General features: G+C 38.1%; 1 protein-coding gene across 1 annotated transcript in view; it reads left to right on the top strand.

Moving 5' to 3' along the window:
• The window catches only part of LOC139937981 (uncharacterized), a 50,554-nt gene extending 33,323 nt beyond the window's left edge, over positions 1 to 17,231 (top strand). Inside the window, exons 3-4 of the mRNA XM_071933298.1 lie at positions 13,291 to 13,554; positions 15,397 to 17,231. Of these exons, the coding sequence (XP_071789399.1) occupies positions 13,291 to 13,554; positions 15,397 to 15,926 (794 nt within the window). The 3' untranslated portion in view covers positions 15,927 to 17,231. The remainder of the gene's footprint in view (positions 1 to 13,290; positions 13,555 to 15,396) is intronic.
• The last annotated feature ends 4,082 nt before the right edge of the window (positions 17,232 to 21,313 follow it).

The raw sequence follows: 21,313 nt of genomic DNA, 5'->3' as shown, positions 1-21,313 counted from the left end.
ATTTCACCTTTGGGCGGAAGGCTTTGGGAATTTCCTTTCCACCACCGTGAAGTGTGATGCCGTTTCAACCCTAGTGATGATGAGAGAAAAAGGTAGAAACTCAACATGGGTATCGAGGAGTTGAGGAAAACATCATAGATGGATTGGCTGTAGGGCGGGATTTCCAGAAACCAAAGGATGTTTTCTCATTACATATCAGCCATTATTATCAAAATGTTAATGTACCAAGATTATTCAAAGTTAGAGTTATGCTATACAGATTTAACAATCCTTAAAGATTGAAAGGAAAACACACTTCAGGTTTACACCAAGCCAAGTTTTCCTCAAGTCAGTGTGTACTTTACTTGCTCCAAATCTATCGTTTCGTCGTTCATATATAGCACTTTTCACACTGTTTCTCTTATCCCGTGCAAAACAGCCCTGGGGGAGAGGCCTGGGAGTGGTTTTATCACCCCACCGTTACCCGGCACATTTTCACACTGTCCCGGCCTATTACATGCATGTACATGTAGGTCTTTATATCATGGGGTTGCAGCTGTACGTTTCAAAAATACCTCTGGGTGTTGCCGCTTTAACTTTGCCAGAGCAGGGGTGGTTACTCCCCCTGGGTATGCCCACTTGCTTGGGTAGATCAGGGCTAAAGCGATCCAAGTGTGAACAAGTGCCGGCTGTCCCTGGGGTTGCTCCGAGCATCGCCAATTAACTCTTTTGCGCACCAGGCGGTACCTATGTATTGACCACCAAAACACATTCAAGTTGGACTTTGGTAAACGGTCATAACTTAAAAACTACAACACCCATATACATGTACATAACGTGTACCGCCCTCATTCACGGTTGTTTAGAGCAATTGTTGAACAATAAAATTAATCTGTGCACCAAAGGGTTAAGACAAGAGCTAATATATATATACATTGTGGGCAGAATTTATTTATGAAAAACATAAAGACAGATAATACATTGTGGGCTTAGCCCTACAATGTTTTTTTATAAGGACCGGTTTTAAAAAGGGATCATAGGACAACACCTACATGTACATGTAGGGAAAGCCCACAATGTCGCTCTACTACAATGTTAAAGGCAGTGGACACTATTGGTAATTACTCAAAATAATTGTTAGCATAAAACCTTTCTTGGTGACAAGTAATGGGGAGAGGTTGGTGGTATAAAACATTGAGAGAAACAGCTCCCTCTGAAGTGCCATAGTTTTGGAGAAAGAAGTAATTTTCCACGAATTTGATTTCGAGACCTCTAGTTTAAAAACTTGAGGTCTCAAAATCAACCATCTAAACGAACACAACTTTGTGTGACAAGGGTGTTTTCTTCTTTCATTATTATCTCGCAAGTTCGATGACCGATTGAGCTCAAATTTTCACAGGTTTGTTATTTTATGCATGTTGAGATACACTAACTGTGAAGGCTAGTCTTTGACAATTACCAATAGTGTCCACTGGCTTTATTAAGCATGTCAGCACCCAATACCAATGTTGCCTCTCATTGCACTGTTAGCTGGGGTGGCTATTGTTATTGTTTACATTATTGTACTCACTGTCATAGACATTATTTATTCAGCCAAGATATTACATCCAACAATACAATAAACTAATATTTGTAATGGAACAGAAGGCAAGTGAACACCTACGAGTATTGACATGATTGAAATCACAACAATTGACAATTTATTCTAATATGGCTTGGATTAAAGGCTGTGGACACTATTGGTAATTACTCAAAATAATTATTAGCATAAAACCTTATTTGGTAACGAGTAATGGGGAGCGGTTGATAGTATAAAACACTGTGAGAAACGGCTCCCTCTGAAGTGCCATAGATTTTGATAAAGAAGTAATTTTCCACGAATTTGATTTCGAGACCTCAGATTTTGAACTTGAGGTCTCAAAATCAACCGTCTCAACGCACACAGCTTCGTGTGACAAGAGTGTTTTTTTCTTTCATTATTATCTCGCAAGTTCGATGACCGATTGAGCTTAAATTTGCACAGGTTTGTTATTTTATGCAATATATGCATACATGTATGTTGAGATACACTAACTGTGAAGGCTAGTCTTTGACAATTACCAATAGTGCCTTTAATCAAAATTAATCAATTCATTGTGGCTCGAAAGTGTATAATAATCCAACCATAAAATGGAGAAAAAAAAGAATCCTAAATAAATCAAGCTAAACTGGTAACAACATTGGACATGTTGGACAGGGGAGCAGGGGACCAGGGGACATGGTCACATGGCCCAATCATGGCCAAGATGGTGGCATAGAATAATAATGTACACCAATGTGTAGGGTAACTTTTTTTCTTTCTACCTTATTGGAGTAGAGATGTAAAAGTGCAAACCATGTGTCATTCTTCAGAGGGTTCTTGCTTTGAAATGAACTTCACAATGACTAGAAGTAGAAATTATTATCATCTGGTTTTTGAATCACAATGTCTTGATTTGTGCATTTCATAATCAAACATGTATACATGTAGGCTTACATGTACCATGTACATAGATGTTAGACCAATTTTTGTATGGGAGAGAATTGCTGTTGCCAGCTTGGTGTTTACTTGTATATGTATGTTCTTGTGGGGGTTTGCTTGAGTAACCTTGATATAAGAAGATCATCTTAACAAACAAACAAGCAACAACAAAAAACAAACAAACTTCCACAGCCCCTAGAGACTACTGTGATTTTGTATATTTCCTTTTCTCATGTTTCATTCTCAAGTAAAGATTTCATGTAAATTGTTCACCATAAGTGATTCATAATAATACACGTATGTAACATGTACATGTACCTAATACATTGTACACATGGAGAGTTTTATGTAGGGCATTTGCCGCTGAGGTACATGTACATGTATCAAGAAGCTTTAAAGACACTGGACACTATTGGTAATTGTCAAAGACCAGTCTTGTCACTTGCTGTATCTCAACATCATGCATCAAATAAGAAACCTGTGAAAAATTGAGCTCACTATTGGTCGTCGAATTTGCGAGATAATAATGAAAGAAAAAACACCTTTGTCCAGTACTCACTAGAAGTTGTGTGCTTTCAGCTGTTTGATTTCGAGACCTCAAAATCTAATTCTGAGGTCCCAAAATCAAATTCTGTCTCAAAAACTATGTTACTTCAGAGGAAGCCGTTTCTCACAATGTTTTATGCTACATGTATCAACCTCTCCCCATTACTCGATACCAAGTAAGATTTTTTGAGTAATAAACCAATAGTGTCAGGTGCCTTTAACAAGAAGAAATTGTGGAATTGTGAGAATGATGTACACATGTACGTGTATCCTTACATGTATCCTTAAAAAGAGTTACATGTACAAGTTGATTTGGCGTGCGCGCACTTAGCAACCACTGCCAGAAGCACAGAGGCGAACCCTTTCAGTTTCACTCAGCAATAAGTGTAACCAGGTACCTGGAGTCTTTTTATCTTTTTAGTCTTTCGTTTCATTAACGTGCCGGCGCTCTACCAACTCAGCTATATATAAATAAAACATTTTATTTGATATGAATTTTTAAAGGAACACGTTGCCTTGGATCGGTCGAGTGGGTCTTTGAAAAGCATTCATAACCGTTTTTTTATAAAATGCATATGGGTAGAAAGATGTTGTAAAAGTAGAATACAATGATCCACACAAACATGCCTCGAAACTGCACGGTTTTCCTTTTACCTCGTCGACTAACACGGTCGGCCATTTATGGGAGTCAAGTTTTTGACTCCCATAAATGGCTGACCGTGTTAGTTCGCACAGTAAAAGGAAAACCACGCAATTTCGAGGCAAACTTGTGTGGATCATTGTATTCTACTTTTAAAACATCTTTCCAACCATATGCATTTTATAACAAACGGTTACAAACGCTTTTTATAGACCAACTCGTCCGATCCAAGGCAACGTGTTCCTTTAGTCCAACACCTACAATCCTAGCGACATATATACATGTAGTGAAATGTTCCAACGAGACCCGAGTCAAACATGTCAACAACAAAAAAGGAGGGGAAGAACTCCTTCTGGGAGTAGAGGTCGCTATCAACTGGTTGGATTGATTGAAACTGGGGAATCACCCTAATGTTGATGTTTCATTAGACTACTACCGAAGAGTCCACGGCATCGAGGGACGGTCAATTGGCATGTCGGCGCCTAAACACACATCACGTTAATAGCCACCGTATGCGCACTGCCTCGCAACGTTCAAATTCATTGTGCCTGCATGCCTCCAGAAATGGAGCTCTTGGGTTTCCAAATTGTACATGTGGCACGTAAAGGCATAGTTCATTTAGTATTGGAAAATTAAACTCTAGAATTTTTGGAAAAAACTTCACTTAACCTCAGGTGTTTTGTCTTAGAATTTATTAATCCATGTATGTAGTGGGGGCAGATACATTGTGTAGGGGACAAGTTTGGGTGAGTTGTGCCGAAATTTGACAGACAGTCAGAATATTTTCACGAGAAAGATTACATCTTTCACATTTGAAATATAATGTACATGCAGTAAAATAAGAAGCAGTTTTCAAAATTGTCCAAATGGCTGCAGTGGTTAATTGTTATCTGCTTAATTTTTTTAACGGTACAATCTGTAATGGCCATGTAGCCAAATAGTCTTTCTCAGTGCCAAGTAGTAGTTGTAGTATCTTTCTTTGCCTTCCACCTCTAGGGCTCTTGTTTGAATCTGACCGAAGCATTGTGTGGGTTACCCTGGAATGGTATTTTCCTCCAACATGGAAAACTTAACTTCCTCAGAGTTTAATTGTATGTGCATTGAGAATAAAGAATATTAGTTTGGTATAACCCGTACACCGATGTGTTAGCAAATGCACTGTATGTACATGTATACTGTAGTACTTTCCCTGAGCTCGGTGAAAACTAATCCCTCCTGAGAAAAATAGCACTCATGATTTTTGTTCACACAACTTCGGAAAGTACTGCAGGGCTCAAATTTAAGGGGTAAATCTGATTATGAAGATAGTTACTGGACTAGAATTTATTTTACAAAACCCAAATCACAGTGCTCAGTGATTCAAGCACTCAGAGAAGATCTGTTTCATTTGTGGTATGTAAGTTTTCTTTGATAACTCTTGAATTGAAGGATAATTATTACAATCACAGTTAAACTTTTTCCACAGAGATATTAGGCATACACAATGAGGTAGTTTATTCAAATTAAAAACACAATACCACCGAGATTGTCTACTGGCCCAAGGTTAAAACCACAGGCCTTGGATTTACATGTAGGCCTGTGATCCAGTGTTAATTTCGAGCCCTGTACACACAATATATGCGTAAGGTTAAAAACTGAAGTTAATAATTTTCTGAGAGTCTTTGGCTTCATAACCAGAAGCCATGAAATGAAGGTTATGGTTCAGCAATGATGGTTGATGGCTCTGCAATGAGTTGTTTATTACCCTGTAAGTTTACCATAGATAATTAATTACCTGTTTCTGTACCATTATAGGCCCATGGAGCAATAAACTATAGGCCTTAAGTGGATACTATAATTGTGACAGCCGGCAATTGATCAAAGTCAACTTGATCAGCCTTGTTGTTAATAAATGAGTTCCAGTTTGACAGACTTTGTGTTGTGAGAGTGAAGTCCAAGTGTGGAGACTAATTGATGGCCCACTTGTATCCATTGTTTCGAGAGAACACAATCCACAAACATGACAGGGAGACTGTTTTCATTAGTATTAGAAGTAAAACATCAGTTAGGCTTATAATTTGTGTTTATCAATCTGTGGAACTGCCTCCCCTTAAATCAAAATGGAACTGTCCAATATTGTGACACAACAAGTACCCCATTAAAGTGACTACATAATGTACAGTACATCAATGTAAAAGTTATTTTAATGTGTATCTACCAAGCTAAGGCCCTTTATGCAAGCAAGGTTTTAATTCGCCCCCACTTGGGCTCTGTTAGTGTTAAGGCCGAGTCACACTGCAGCGATAAAGAAAACCATAATGATCTCAACGCAAAGAGAACGCAATCTACATGTACATTGTACATAGGTTGAATTGCTCCACGCATAATATGCACATGCTCATTCAACCAATAGAATGAGTTCTCTTTGCGTCGTCATCATTGTCGTTTTCGCTGCAGTGTGACTCGGCCTTTACAGGCCCGAACACAGTTTTAAAGTTTTTTTCAGCATTATCAGCACAACGGTAACATTAACTTTTTGTTCAAGTACTAGAGAAAAGAGTAATTGACCTTAAAATTGATTATAATGATGAATGTATAGTCAAACCTAAAATCTGTGCCAATCTTAATGTAGATTTCAGTTCTTGTTGCTATCTCATTCTGCGTTTTGCAAAGCATCAAAATGCAAGCAATGTTCAACTGCTGTGCGTGCGCTCTATGCGTGCACGCAATAATACAGTGTTACATTGATTACCGCTGCAGTTTTTGCTTAGGCCTATATATGCATAATATATATTTAGCACCGAGCTTAAAGCTTGTGGCCAAGCCTATACATTGTAGGTGTTTAAACACGCCTAGCAGTGTCTATATCACGCGTTTAAACACTCCCATGTGACAAGCTCTCCACCAATAGCAATAGCGCAACTGTCTGGGGTATTTATGAATTGCTTAAAATTTGATGGTTGGATTCCTTGTTAAATTTGAAAGTGCATTAAGACCACGGAAATGACGCAAATTGAAACTGCTTTGGAAATAAGTACCCCCTTTATTCCCTTAGGCGATGGACACTTCCTTCATCGAAGTGACCCTATGGACGCACTTTTTACCCTGTATTCTAAAGAATATTTTAAGTGATTCTTCCTGTCTCTGTAGGCCTAATAGTTGAGCCTCGAGCAGAATCAGAAAGTACGAATTTAAAAGCTCTTTTCATCTGTCTGTGGTTTTTAACGCTTGAACGTGTAGTTTATCTAATCTAACTTTTTTTTTATATCCATACATGTAGCTTTATGTTTATAGTAACTAACGTATTGAAAGGTTGAATTGATATAAGGGGATTGAGTAAATTACATCAAAGTTAAAATGTTCTTCAGGCCTGAAGTTTTTCTCAGATTCAAAATTCGAGTGAGGAATGACCTCTTTCTCAAAACTACGATACTTTAGGAGTCTTTTCTCACGATGTTGTATACTATCAACAGCTCTCCTTTTTTTTATGCATGTTTAACAGGAATCCCAACAATCAAAAGAGAGGAAGCCAGTACATACATGTAATAACATGGACCAGCCAAAAGTGATAAAGAACAAAGAAATTGTATGCTCCGCTTAAAATGGGAGTGAGGTGGTGTGGTGTGGTGTTTAAAAAAAATGAAACTCTGTATACTTTTACATTTAGGAAAGGGGTCATTCCGTGTCAATTCAACACGCTTTTGGACCTGACCCTCACGGATTTAAATGAAATTCGGTGTGCTGATTGGACACATTTAGTGCTTTAAAAGTCGATTCCCTGGAGGATGGATCATAGAGAAAAATGTGTTGTGACCCATTTAAATCACACAACAAGAAAAAAAGCAGGCTTAGAGCAGGTATCAGAAAGGTTTATATTGGAGCATCCAAGTCTTCATTTCACTCGAGCACAGTTTATGCACCGGCTATCGCAAGAAGATATCTGAATTGTCGCCTGAGAAAATACTCTCAACAACTGAAAGTTCTAGCAGTGATCCAGAAGTTCAGGCACCATCAATGTCATCTGCACATCAGGATGTTTTTGTGCAGCCAAATACCGACATTAACATTATCAATGAGGCTATGACAATTATTGGTGTATCTCCCATCATAAGTAATAAGAAAGCTCATGGAAGTTACATGGAAAACAAAGTTAAGAGAATAGAGACAACAATTAAGCAGAAACTGGAAACTGCTCCAGGAAAACAGATCGGTGATGATGAAAGTGAGATGATAAGTCAGTTGAAACAAAAATTTCATTCCCTGACCAAGAAAAGTGAAAAAGTTCAAGTCTTGACCGTCTTACCAGTGAGTTGGAGTATCAAAAGAATAGCAGTTTATTTTTGGAGCATCAAACTACATGCCAAGAAAAGCAAAGAAACTGGTGAATTAGCAGGGAATGGAGCAGGGAATGCTTTCCATTCCAAATCCTAGCGCTGGAAATCTCTTTCATTAAAAATGGTGCAAACTGTGAGAGACTTTTACTTGTTCGAGTCCGTCAGCAGACAAATGCCATGGATGAAAGACTTTGTGTCGGTTACTGTTGATGGTGAGAAGAAACATCTCCAGAAACATCTTGTTCTTTGTAATCTGAAAGAAGTGTTTGAACTTTTCAAGGAAACAATCCTCCTGAAAGTTTTGCTGAAAATTTGCTGAACTTGGGCTGAAGCAGTGCATCTTTGCCGGATCTAGTGGAGTGCATTCAGTTTGTGTTCGTACTAACATCAAAATGTGAAACTCAAAATGTGAATGATTATCTTTGAACATGTTGAATTTCTAATGTACATGTATCATGTACACATAACTACACATAATACTGTACATGTACATGTACATACATGTATGTACATGTACAATGCGTTTTTATGGTTTTGGCCTTGTTAGCCAATGTTAAAAAAATCATTAAAAAAAACTGTAAGAGTGCCCATCACATTTTTTCAGAATATTGTTGCTTACATCTTAAACTTGCATTTAAAAAAAAATTACGCATTTTGAAAAATACGCATTTTCGCAAATCAAGGTCAAAGGTCAAATTTTTGCGTATTTTTTCGGTGGTGCGTGGAAATTTTTTGATTTTATGTTATCAAATGTGGGCCATGTCAAGAGCTTCAAAATGATGTAAATATTATCTCTGTAGGTGTTTTACTTTTGGAGATATGATTGTCCAAACATAGCAGGTCATGCTAATTAGTCAAAAGTTCGTTAAGCCGTATCTCCCAAAATAATGATCCGAATTACATAAAATTTGGGATTTGGGCGTTTCTCAGGGAGTCCAATCAGCACACCGAATTTCATATAAATCCGTGAGGGTCAGGTCCAAAAGCGTGTTGAATTGACACGGAATGACCCAAAGGGATTATGTAAGGCATATACATACTACATGTACATGTATGTTCAGATTGTGGATAACTTTCATTATGAAATTAAAAGGCAAAATTCTATTGACAGTAGCACAATATCAACAGTTATAAATGGTAAAATGATCAAATAATGCCCAAACGTGTCTAAGACGCCATGAGTCACAAGAAGGTTTTTCATTCCCCTGGGCTCCCTACATTCTGCATAACAGTAAAAATCAAAAGACAAAAAGCACATTTACAATTTAGATCTTTGATTTGTGCAAGTACCTGTTCCAATCACTCTGGCTAGCCAGCAAGATTCCTTTGCTTAAGGGGCTCTCATCGTTTAGAGACTGATGGCTGACCATTATGACCAATACACCTCAAAGGTGTACACTTTAAAAGTTAAAGATGCTATGTCAGACTTTTTGCTGATTTGACCCAAAAGTTTTGATTTAAAATTCAATAGGTATTTTGATGGGGAAATACCATTCACTCAAACAAATCTATTTTTTAATGTTTGGGGCCAAAAATCTGACATAGCATCTTTAAGCCAAATTAAACAAAATGCCTGCAAGCCAAAGATTTACACAATGGCTTGAATTTGTTACTGGAGCGTGGGCCATTGGTTTTAGTTTCTAGTGAGTGAAATATGAATTATTATGAATGTACAAATTTCCAAATCAGGGCATCAGTCAAACTACAAGTAAATTATACAACAATGGTATTGAAACAAATTTAGAAAGCACAATTATAATTGCAATGGAAAAACAACAATGATTAAAACAAAGCAAAACAAAACAAATCATTAGAAACATTGCACCTATCAGAAAAAATCCTATAGTAAAATCGTGAGAAGACAGGTTTAGCAGTCTTTTGTTTTTAAAAACCTCACTGTGTAGAAAATATTAATGGGGGAGAACCAATCTGATGCCTGGCTCAGGGGAACATGAGTAACGTACTCGCCATTGAGTACATTTTGTTGATTATGTCCAAACTTGTAACAAAATGTGGACTTTTGTGTTGTACAAACAGTACCCAAACCCGTTAAAGGATTGGGGTACTTTTTGTAATGTATAGATCACAAAACACAATGTCTGCAGACTTACAATATTATTATACATTGAATTCACACCTTGGTGAGAGAATGATGTAGTTAAAGGCTTCCCTTAAAATGTTACTTGCTGAGGTGCTGTATTTTTGGGGAAATGAGTAACAATGTCACGAAATTCTACACACTTAAATAGTTTTCGAATCACTGAGACAACAATTATTTTTGTGACTTGTTTTACTGGTTTCTCAAAAACTACAGCACCTCAGCAGGTATGTTTTAAAGCCATTGGACCCTTTGGGTAAACAGTGTTGTCCAAGGCCCACACTTTGTGTACCACAACTTCTATATCAAATAACAAACCTGTGAAAGTTTAGGCTCAATCGGTCATCGGAGTCGGGAGAAAACAACGGAAAAACCCACCCATGTTTCCGCGCGTTTCGCCGTGTCATGACATGTGTTTAAAATAAATCCATAATTCTCGTTAACAAGAATTTATATTGTTGTACCGTCTTCTCAAAAAGTAAAGCATTTCATGGACTAATATTTCAAGAGAAGTCTTTCACCATTACCTTCTGTAAACCCTGTAAATTATTTGTAAATCTGTGAACTTTTTTTATTTTTTCTGTACCGAAAGGGTCCAATGGCTTTAAGGGAAGCTTTCTACTATCAATATCTTTAAACCATGTACATGTAAGTTTAATGTAAATCTGTGGACATTGTGTTTTGTGTCCTACAAAAAGTACCCAAACCCTTAAATAAAGAAGAAAAGAAAGAAAAAATCATCTTTTGAGTTTTGACACTTTTGTCTTCGCCAAAGCAGCTTCCAGAGCACTCCGCCGGCAGCAACTCACACACGAGTTTACATGTCCTTCAAGCCTGTCCCTGATCTAATCCAATGATTCCATTAGCTTTATTAGATAATTGCACCTTCATCCTTTCCACCACCGGCGGCCACCTTCTGGTGACAAACATATCCGTATTCTCTGAAATCTATGTTTTGTTTTTCTGGATTTGATTGTTAGAGTACCTGGGGGATTGCTTCTATACGTGTCATGCATGTTTAGAAGGCGAGAATACAAATTACTTGATTTGAGGAAGGTACAAGTGTACTTACGTGTACGTATGCATATATTTTACACAGCCTGCACAGCAGATTACTAGGCCTTGGGACTTGATGCTTTAAGAGGTCATTATTCAGGAGAAGAAACTGCACAATGGCTTCAGAGTTTATTCAAAAACTCTTACACTCAGTTCTCTTTCTTGATTTACCCCTGGGGAAACTTTGAGTGCAGTGTGGAATGGAAATACTGAGCAAAATTCAACTTTGAAACTGGAATTAAAAATTGTAACAGTTTGCTTTACATTAGTGCCCTGATGGTCAGGCCTTGAAAGGGCAATAGCACAAAGGCAATTTCTCTTTGGTTAAAGCCATTGGACACTTTCGGAACAGAAAAAAAAAGAAAAAAAAAATTTCACAAATTTACAAATAACTTACAGGGTTTACAGATGGTAATTGGAGAAAGACTTGTCTTGAAATATTATTCCGTGAAATGCTTTACTTTTTGAGAAAACATTAACACAATACAAATTCGCGACATTGAGAATTACAGATTATAGTAAACACATGTCAAGACACGGCGAAACGTGCGAAAACAAGCGTGGGTTTTCCACTTATTTTCTCCAGACTCTGATGACCGATTGAGCCTAAACTTTCACAGGTTTGTTATTTTATATATACATGTAAGTTGTGATACACGAAGTGTGGGCCTTGGATAATACTGTTTACCGAAAGTGTCCAATGGCTTTAAGGGTACCCTACATGTATGAGGAAATTGTACATTTTTCTTTGGAGCATTTCAAGGGCAGTAGGGGGCATAGAGGCATCACCTTCGTTGCCATGAAGTATACAGCCCCAGGCTGCTGGGTGCTCTCAAGGCTTTTTCAAGCACAATTTCAACCTCTACCCTCATAGAGCTGCTTAAGCACAACATTTTGCTTAAGCACAAAATACCTTGCTTAGTAAAATCAGATTACCGGCCAAGACTCCACTCAATTGTTATGCTAAGCAAACAACAGCTAAATACCAGTCACATGCAATGTATATGGCATGAAATTTTGCCAGTAACATGTGTAAAACAAGCGAGCTATTTTCGTGCTTAAGCAATGTTTTTGCTTAAGCAGCACTATGAAATTGGCCCCTGGTGGAGGGGAGAGGGGGATCACAGACCTTGAATGCCATTTGCATACTCATCAGACCAATCCTCATTTGAGACCGATTGAAGGATGTTTTTTGACCTTAGGACTGTGCCACATAGATCACAAGAGGGCGCTGTCACTGTACAGCATGCTACAAAATGTGAATGAAAACCACTGATCCTGTAGCAGTTACAATGTATCTCAATGTATCGCTGTGTCAATGATGAATAAAAAGTTCTTGAGTTTGTCAAATACAAGATCTGCAAAGAATTACTCAATATTATCTGTTGTTCATTTGAGACCACAATATAAACCAAATTTGAGCAAATTTGAAGAGGGTATGGTTTAACCCATTTGGTGATTTGACAGGGAATGACCATAGTATAACTAAGGGAATCAATGTGCGGTGAAGATGTTTTCAACTAGTGGTTCAAACCCGCCGAGGCCTGGTTCTTTATAATTTTACCGAGACGAAGTCGAGGTACAAATTATCAAGAACCAGGCCTCAGCGGGTTTTAACCACTAGTTGAAAGCCGATTCAACACACTTTGATTCCCATTCATAAATACTTTTTCACTTAAATAGTTTTTGGTCAAAAAGTAAAATACATGCAAACATTATAATTGTTCAATGATTTCTTTCAACACAACACCCCTCCAGCTATGAAATGGTAAGGCCCTCGGGTAAACATTTCCTTAAAAGGAGATTGCTGTGCGCGTCGCGCACATCGCGTGATGTGGCACAACTGTCCCGGCCGTTGCTCTCGACCAATAGGAATGAAGAAACTGTCTTATAAGCACAGGTGCAAGCTCGCATGTCATGCCCATGTTTCAACACTTTTTACTGGTCATTATCAAAGGTTTAAACACCCCCACGTGACGCGCTCTTCAACAATAGGAATAGCGAAGCTGTCTTAGGTATTTATGAATTGTGGTTATGAAAAAAGAAAACGATCGCTTTGTTTCCTGTTGTGATGTACATCAAGCAAGATCCGCCAAGAAACTTGAACCGGTCAATTACAAATAAATAAATCTTCATTTTTTTTCCCTCTTAACTACAGCCAAACAACCTCCAGACAATGACCAATCTACCAGCCAGTCGACAAGAGCTTCAGGAGCATCCTCTGGGAATACATCGGGACTGTCTTTCTACTCAAGGACCAATGCCCGATCCGGCTGGCCCTCGTCTTCGACCCCTCGCCTCCCTGGGAGTGACGATGAAAACGACTTTGATGATGACGGTGATAATCAAGAGATAGAAGATGACGACATCGATGATCTGTTTGGTCCTAACAGAGTTCATGATACTGAAGTTGAACTAGAAGGTAGAGGTTCAAAATATATGAGGGGAACTGAAGCCCGGTTCATACTTCCTAGGAATGCGAATTAAAAACAAATTTTGATGTCACAAATTCCCAACAAATAATTCACATTAGTTGACTTGTGATCAACTCCTGTGAAACATTGTCGAAATTCGCTTCGCATTCGCAGGAAGTATGAACCGGGCTTCCCAGTAAGGTTTCTTCTTCAGAAGATGTCCGGGCACACTGATCGAAATATCGAGCAGAAAAAACAGCTCTTGTCATGTCTGAGCCACCACTACTCCAAACATTGCCAAAGGAGTAATTTAACCTGGTGTCACTGCAGACCTTACTTAAGCTCAGTTCATACTTCATGCAAATGCAAATGCGAAAGCAATTTTTGATGTCACAGGGCTGTCAACTGATGCAAATTATTCATTTCAAATTTGTGATGTCAAAAATTGTGTTGCATTCGCATTTGCATTCGCAGGAAGTATGAACCAGCCTTGAGTAAGGTTTTTCTGCAGTAACATGATCATAGCTCACTGATCGAAAACATGAGCAGAAAAACAGCTCTTCTCAGAGCCACCACTACTCACAAAAGAGATTTTTATACATGTGTGGTGTCACTGCAAACCTAACTTACTGAGTATTTTCCACCAAGCATAGCCTCAAAGGAACAAGTTGCCTTGGATCGGTCGAGTTGGTTGTTGAAAAGCACTTGAAACCATGAAATTTACTAAGTTGATGACTCCACAAAATGGGCAACCGTGTTTCTTCGTGACGTGACAGGAAAGCCGTGCAATTTCGAGTCATACTTGTGTGGATCATTATATTCTACCTTTAAATTATCTATCTAACCATTTGTATTTCATACATAACGAATGGTTCCAAACGCTTTTCCACGACCAACTCGACCGATCCAAGGCATCGTGTTCCTTAAAGTCTTATCTGTTGATGATGGAACAAAGGTTTCAACAAATCTGATATCATATCAGAAACTTTTCCAAACCTAGACTTGGGACACGCCTCTGTCGTAAGTTTTGGAGCAGTTTGCGTTTTGCACCTGAAGTTCAACATCAAATGAAGCACAGAGAGCCTATGGAAAAAGCTTTTTGTTTTACTTGGGTCTACCTAACACCTTACCTGCTTGTGCAATATTTAGGTATGCCATTTTGCTAATCAAAGAGTTGGCCGCACTGTGCAATAAATACACTGGAAGTAGTATAAAAAAAAATTTTTTTATACCACCCTCCAGTTCGAGCATCTGATTGGTGGATTAGCGCATACTGGAAGATATAAATTTTAGAGCAGTTTGTATTTTGCATCTGAACTTCAACATCAAATGAAGCCCAGAGCCTCTGGAAAAAGCTTTTGGTTTACTTGGGACTACATGTACATGTACCTGATACCTATTCTTTGTGCAATCTTTGGCAATTTTCTAATGGATTATCAATTTTTCTGTAATGACCTGAAGATTTTGAAAAAGAAAATGCACCCGCCTGTAAAGGGAAAGTACATGTGTATTCATTTGGTAATCACTCTTAAACATTTATGGCAATCAAGACTTGGTTAGAAGTACATGTAAAACAGGTTTTGATAATATAAAGTAATCTGAGAATCATTAAACTTTGAATAGTGGTCATAGAAAAAATCTATAAATTGTTATCTCCCAAAGTTTTACTCTGGGAGTGTTACCGACAGTAACGTTGTGAATTTCATTTAGGGATTATTCTTTTTTAGTGGACATAATCAATCCAGATTTTCTGCAATATCTAAAAAACTAAAATTTGTACAGGAATATTTGTTTTTGTATACGTAAATTTGCCCGGTATTTCATTTTTTACTTTTGTGTATACATTGTAGGAGAAATGTCAGACGACAATGGCAATCATCAAAGTGCCCTTCTTACTGATCCCACTCCTGCCACCACCAGTGAATCACGACCATCAAACAAAAGGGAAGCCGCCGGTGGTCCATCACAACGGAATCCAAAACGACCTAGAGGAGTGCGGGCAAAGCCCCAGGTACCGCCCAAGGAGGATCTAAGTATAGCGGAGGCCATCACGGACGCCATGATGAGATTCATAGACCACCATCAATTCCACCTCTCTCAGCAGACGGAGATCCTGGAGCGATACCTCAAGTTTGAACGTGCCAGGATGCGATGGGAGATGGATATGGAGACACGACGGATGAAGTGGGAGGAGGAACGTGACATGAGAGAGGAGGAGAGGAGGCAGAGAGCTGAGGAGCTGGAAGAAAAACGGGTCTCTGATAACAGACAGTTTATGCTACAGTTGGCCGTTGTCTTGGGAAATAATGCTGCTACGGACGACCGAGGAGAAAGAACTAAAGGCGGCGACGCTGCTGTTGCTAACAGTAGTGCCAAGTAACACTTCATGGGTCAACTAGGGAGTATATTCTTTTGAATAGATTCATTAGGAATGTCTATTAAAATTTTCAGTAAAGATGTTCATTTTACCAATACCATTCTTGCATTCATGGATGAAAGAAGAGAGCAAATTTTGTTCCTACAGCTCAAGTACATGAAGGGGGACTGATCATGTCTATGAACTTGGCTTTATAAAGACGCAACATGAAAACTCAGAATTCTGCAGAGTTTATTGACCAAGTAGCCTTTAGGGTCGGGCCACAATCTTGTCAGCCATTACATGTACGTTCTTTATGTCTTGAGACTCTGAAGTTGATTTTTGATACCACAAATATTTTGTATTATAAATGTTCTCAATCCGTTAAGATAACCCGTTTTTTTCATTTTTCTTTCTTGATAAAGTAGTGCTTCAGTTTGTTGCTTAAAATTAATGTACAGTGTAGATAATGTTTTTGATAAATCATATTTTGCTACTCAACTACAACTTTTGAACATTATGTATGTACAGTGTCTATCTAGTTGCATGTACTTGTGTACACACATGCACAAGTGCAGGCTCAATGATCAGTTAATCAGGTATATAATTCTCTTTTTAGTAAGAGTCAAAATTAAGTAACGAAAATAATAAAAAGGCAGGATAATTTAAGAGAGTGAGAATATGCTCACAAATTTGCTCACAAATGTATGTGTGCATATTATACACCACCACAAGCCTACAGCCCACTTCATAGTTCATGTGAATGTGAAGCGAGTTTTAAACGTCACAGGGCTGCCAATAATTTCAACTGCTGTGTATATTATACATTGAGAATTTGTGAAAACAGAAAATTGGTATCGCATTCACATATGCAGGAAGTATGAACCGGGCTTTACACTAACATCTTTCCCAAAGACTGTTCAATCTTACTAAAGTTGAACATACGGTTTTGGATTCTTCTTGAGGGCCAACTGTATTTATTTTATATACAAAGATACTTACTTTTGTTAATTTGGACTATGTGATGATTAATTGGGAAAATAAATATTAAATCACCTTTGAAGTTAGTACATTTAAGTGAAAACAGAGATTTGTTGTATCTAAATGTTTTTTCCAACCACTACCAAGCATTGAAAAGAACACAAGGGTAAGGTTCAGCCTTTTTATTCAATGTTGGGCCTAAAATGGAATAAATCATAAGGGGTACATGTAAGTCCAGCAGTTTCATCAAATTTCGGGCCAAAAATGGAAAAAAATGTACAAAAAATTTGTACACGGCTTTAGGCCTTGTGTACTCGCAAATTTTGAATGAAAATATGTACAAGGCCTGTTACTTTTAGCCTTGCGTACACGGCTTTTAGCCTTATGTACTTGTCAAATTTGCCTAAAAATATGTACAAGGCTATAGCCTTGTGAACGAGGCCTTTAGCCTTGTGTACTTGTCAAATTTTGCCTGAAAATATGTACAAGGCTATAGCCTTGTGTACACGGCTTTTAGCCTTGTGTACTTGTCAAATTTTGCCTGAAAAATGTGCAAGGCTATAGCCTTGTGTACTTGTCAAATTTTGCCTAAAAATAAGTGCAAGGCTATTGTGTATTATCAAATTTTGCCTACAAATATGTGCAAGGCTATAGCCTTGTTAACAAGGCCTTTAGCCTTGTGTACTTGTCAAATTTTGCCTGAAAATATGTGCAAGGCTGAAGGCTGGTTAACAAGGCCTTTCGCCTTGTGTGTTGTCAAATTTTGCCTACAAATATGTGCAAGGCTAAAGCCTTATTAACAAGGCTATAGCCTTGTGTACTTGTCAAATTTTGCCTGAAAATATGTACAAGGCTATAGCCTTGTGTACACGGCTTTTAGCCTTGTGTACTTGTCAAATTTTGCCTGAAAATATGTACACGGCTTTTAGCCTTGTGTACTTGTCAAATTTTGTCTGAAAATATGTGCAAGGCTATAGCCTTGTGTACACGGCTTTTAGCCTTGTGTACTTGTCAAATATTGCCTGAAAATATGTACAAGGCTATAGCCTTGTGTACACGGCTTTTAGCCTTGTGTACTTGTCAAATTTTGTCTGAAAATATGTGCAAGGCTATAGCCTTGTGTACATGGCTTTTAGCCTTGTGTACTTGTCAAATTTTGCCTGAAAATATGTACAAGGCTATAGGCTTGTTAACAAGGCCTTTAGCCTTGTGTACTTGTCAAATTTTGTCTGAAAATATGTACAAGGCTATAGCCTTGTGTACACGGCTTTTAGCCTTGTGTACTTGTCAAATTTTGCCTGAAAATATGTGCAAGGCTATAGCCTTATTAACAAGGCTATAGCCTTGTGTACTTGTCAAATTTTGCCTGAAAATATGTACAAGGCTTTAGCCTTGTGTACACGGCTTTTAGCCTTGTGTACTTGTCAAACTTTGCCTGAAAATATGTACAAGGCTATAGCCTTGTGTACACGGCTTTTAGCCTTGTGTACTTGTCAAATTTTGCCTGAAAATATGTACAAGGCTTATAGCCTTGTGTACACGGCTTTTTGCCTTGTGTACTTGTCAAATTTTGCCTGAAAATATGTACAAGGCTATAGCCTTGTGTACACGGCTTTTAGCCTTGGGTACTTGTCAAATTTTGTCTGAAAATATGTGCAATACTATAGCCTTGTGTACACGGCTTTTAGCCTTGTGTACTTGTCAAATTTTGCCTGAAAATATGTACAAGGCTATAGCCTTGTGTACAGGGCTTTTAGCCTTGTGTACTTGTCAAACTTTGCCTGAAAATATCTACAAGGCTATAGCCTTGTGTACACGGCTTTTTGCCTTGTGTACTTGTCAAATTTTGCCTGAAAATATGTACAAGGCTATATAGCCTTGTGTACACGGCTTTTAGCCTTGTGTACTTGTCAAATTTTGTCTGAAAATATGTGCAATACTATAGCCTTGTGTACACGGCTTTTAGCCTTGTGTACTTGTCAAATTTTGCCTGAAAATATGTACAAGGCTATAGCCTTGTGTACAGGGCTTTTAGCCTTGTGTACTTGTCAAACTTTGCCTGAAAATATGTACAAGGCTATAGCCTTGTGTACACGGCTTTTAGCCTTGTGTACTTGTCAAATTTTGTCTGAAAATATGTGCAAGGCTATAGCCTTGTGTACATGGCTTTTAGCCATGTGTACTTGTCAAATTTTGCCTGAAAATATGTACAAGGCTATAGGCTTGTTAACAAGGCCTTTAGCCTTGTGTACTTGTCAAATTTTGCCTGAAAATATGTACAAGGCTATAGCCTTGTGTACACGGCTTTTAGCCTTGTGTACTTGTCAAACTTTGCCTGAAAATATGTACAAGGCTATAGCCTTGTGTACACGGCTTTTAGCCTTGTGTACTTGTCAAATTTTGTCTGAAAATATGTGCAAGGCTATAGCCTTATTAACAAGGCTATAGCCTTGTGTACTTGTCAAATTTTGCTTGAAAATATGTACAAGGCTTTAGCCTTGTGTACACGGCTTTTAGCCTTGTGTACTTGTCAAACTTTGCCTGAAAATATGTACAAGGCTATAGCCTTGTGTACACGGCTTTTAGCCTTGTGTACTTGTCAAATTTTGCCTGAAAATATGTACAAGGCTATAGCCTTGTGTACACAGCTTTTAGCCTTGTGTACTTGTCAAATTTTGCCTGGAAATATGTACAAGGCTATAGCCTTGTGTACACGGCTTTTAGCCTTGTGTACTTGTCAAATTTTGCCTGAAAATATGTACAAGGCTATAGCCTTGTGTACACGGCTTTTAGCCTTGTGTACTTGTCAAATTTTGCCTACAAATATGTGCAAGGCTATAGCCTTGTGTACACGGCTTTTAGCCTTGTGTACTTGTCAAATTTTGCCTGAAAATATGTACACGGCTTTTAGCCTTGTGTACTTGTCAAATTTTGCCTGAAAATATGTACAAGGCTATAATAGCCTTGTGTACATGGCTTTTAGCCTTGTGTACTTGTCAAATTTTGCCTGAAAATATGTGCAAGGGTATAGCCTTGTGTACACAGCTTTTAGCCTTGTGTACTTGTCAAATTTTGCCTGAAAATATGTACAAGGCTATAGCCTTGTGTACAGGGCTTTTAGCCTTGTGTACTTGTCAAACTTTGCCTGAAAATATGTGCAAGGCTATAGCCTTGTGTACATGGCTTTTAGCCTTGTGTACTTGTCAAATTTTGCCTGAAAAAACCGACAAGGCTATAGCCTTGTGTACAGGGCTTTTAGCCTTGTGTACTTGTCAAATTTTGCCTGAAAATATGTACAAGGCTATAGCCTTGTGTACAGGGCTTTTAGCCTTGTGTATTTGTCAAATTTTGCCTGAAATTATGTACAAGGCTATAGCCTTGTGTACTTGTCAAATTTTGCCTGAAAATATGTGCAAGGCTATAGCCTTGTGTACACGGCTTTTAGCCTTGTGTACTTGTCAAATTTTGCCTGAAAATATGTACATGTACAAGGCTATAGCCTTGTGTACACGGCTTTTAGCCTTGTGTACTTGTCAAATTTTGCCTGAAAATATGTACAAGGCTATACCCTTGTGTACACGGCTTTTAGCCTTGTGTACTTGTCAAATTTTGCCTGAAATTATGTACAAGGCTATAGCCTTGTGTACACGGCTTTTAGCCTTGTGTACTTGTCAAATTTTGTCTGAAAATATGTGCAAGGCTATAGCCTTGTGTACATGGCTTTTAGCCTTGTGTACTTGTCAAATTTTGCCTGAAAATATGTACAAGGCTTTTAGCCTTGTGTACTTGTCAAATTTTGCCTGAAAATATGTACAAAGCTATAATAGCCTTGTGTACACAGCTTTTAGCCTTGTGTACTTGTCAAATTTTGCCTGAAAATATGTACAAGGCTATAGCCTTGTGTACACGGCTTTTAGCCTTGTGTACTTGTCAAATTTTGCCTGAAAATATGTACAAGGCTATAGCCTTGTGTACACGGCTTTTAGCCTTGTGTACTTGTCAAATTTTGCCTGAAATTATGTACAAAGCTATAGCCTTGTGTACAGGGCTTTTAGCCTTGTGTACTTGTCAAATTTTGCCTGAAAATATGTACAAGGCTATAGCCTTGTGTACATGGCTTTTAGCCTTGTGTACTTGTCAAATTTTGCCTGAAAATATGTACAAGGCTATAATAGCCTTGTATACATGGCTTTTAGCCTTGTGTACTTGTCAAATTTTGCCTGAAATTATGTGCAAGGGTATAGCCTTGTGTACACAGCTTTTAGCCTTGTGTACTTGTCAAATTTTGCCTGAAAATATGTACAAGGCTATAGCCTTATGTACACCGCTTTTAGCCTTGTGTACTTGTCAAATTTTGTCTGAAAATATGTGCAAGGCTATAGCCTTGTTAACTTGTCAAATTTTGCCTAAAAATAAGTGCAGGGCTATAG

This window comes from Asterias amurensis, chromosome 6 (genome assembly GCF_032118995.1).
Source record: "Asterias amurensis chromosome 6, ASM3211899v1".
NCBI classification, from domain to species: domain Eukaryota; kingdom Metazoa; phylum Echinodermata; class Asteroidea; order Forcipulatida; family Asteriidae; genus Asterias; species Asterias amurensis.
This window is presented reverse-complemented; position numbering and strand designations above follow the sequence as displayed.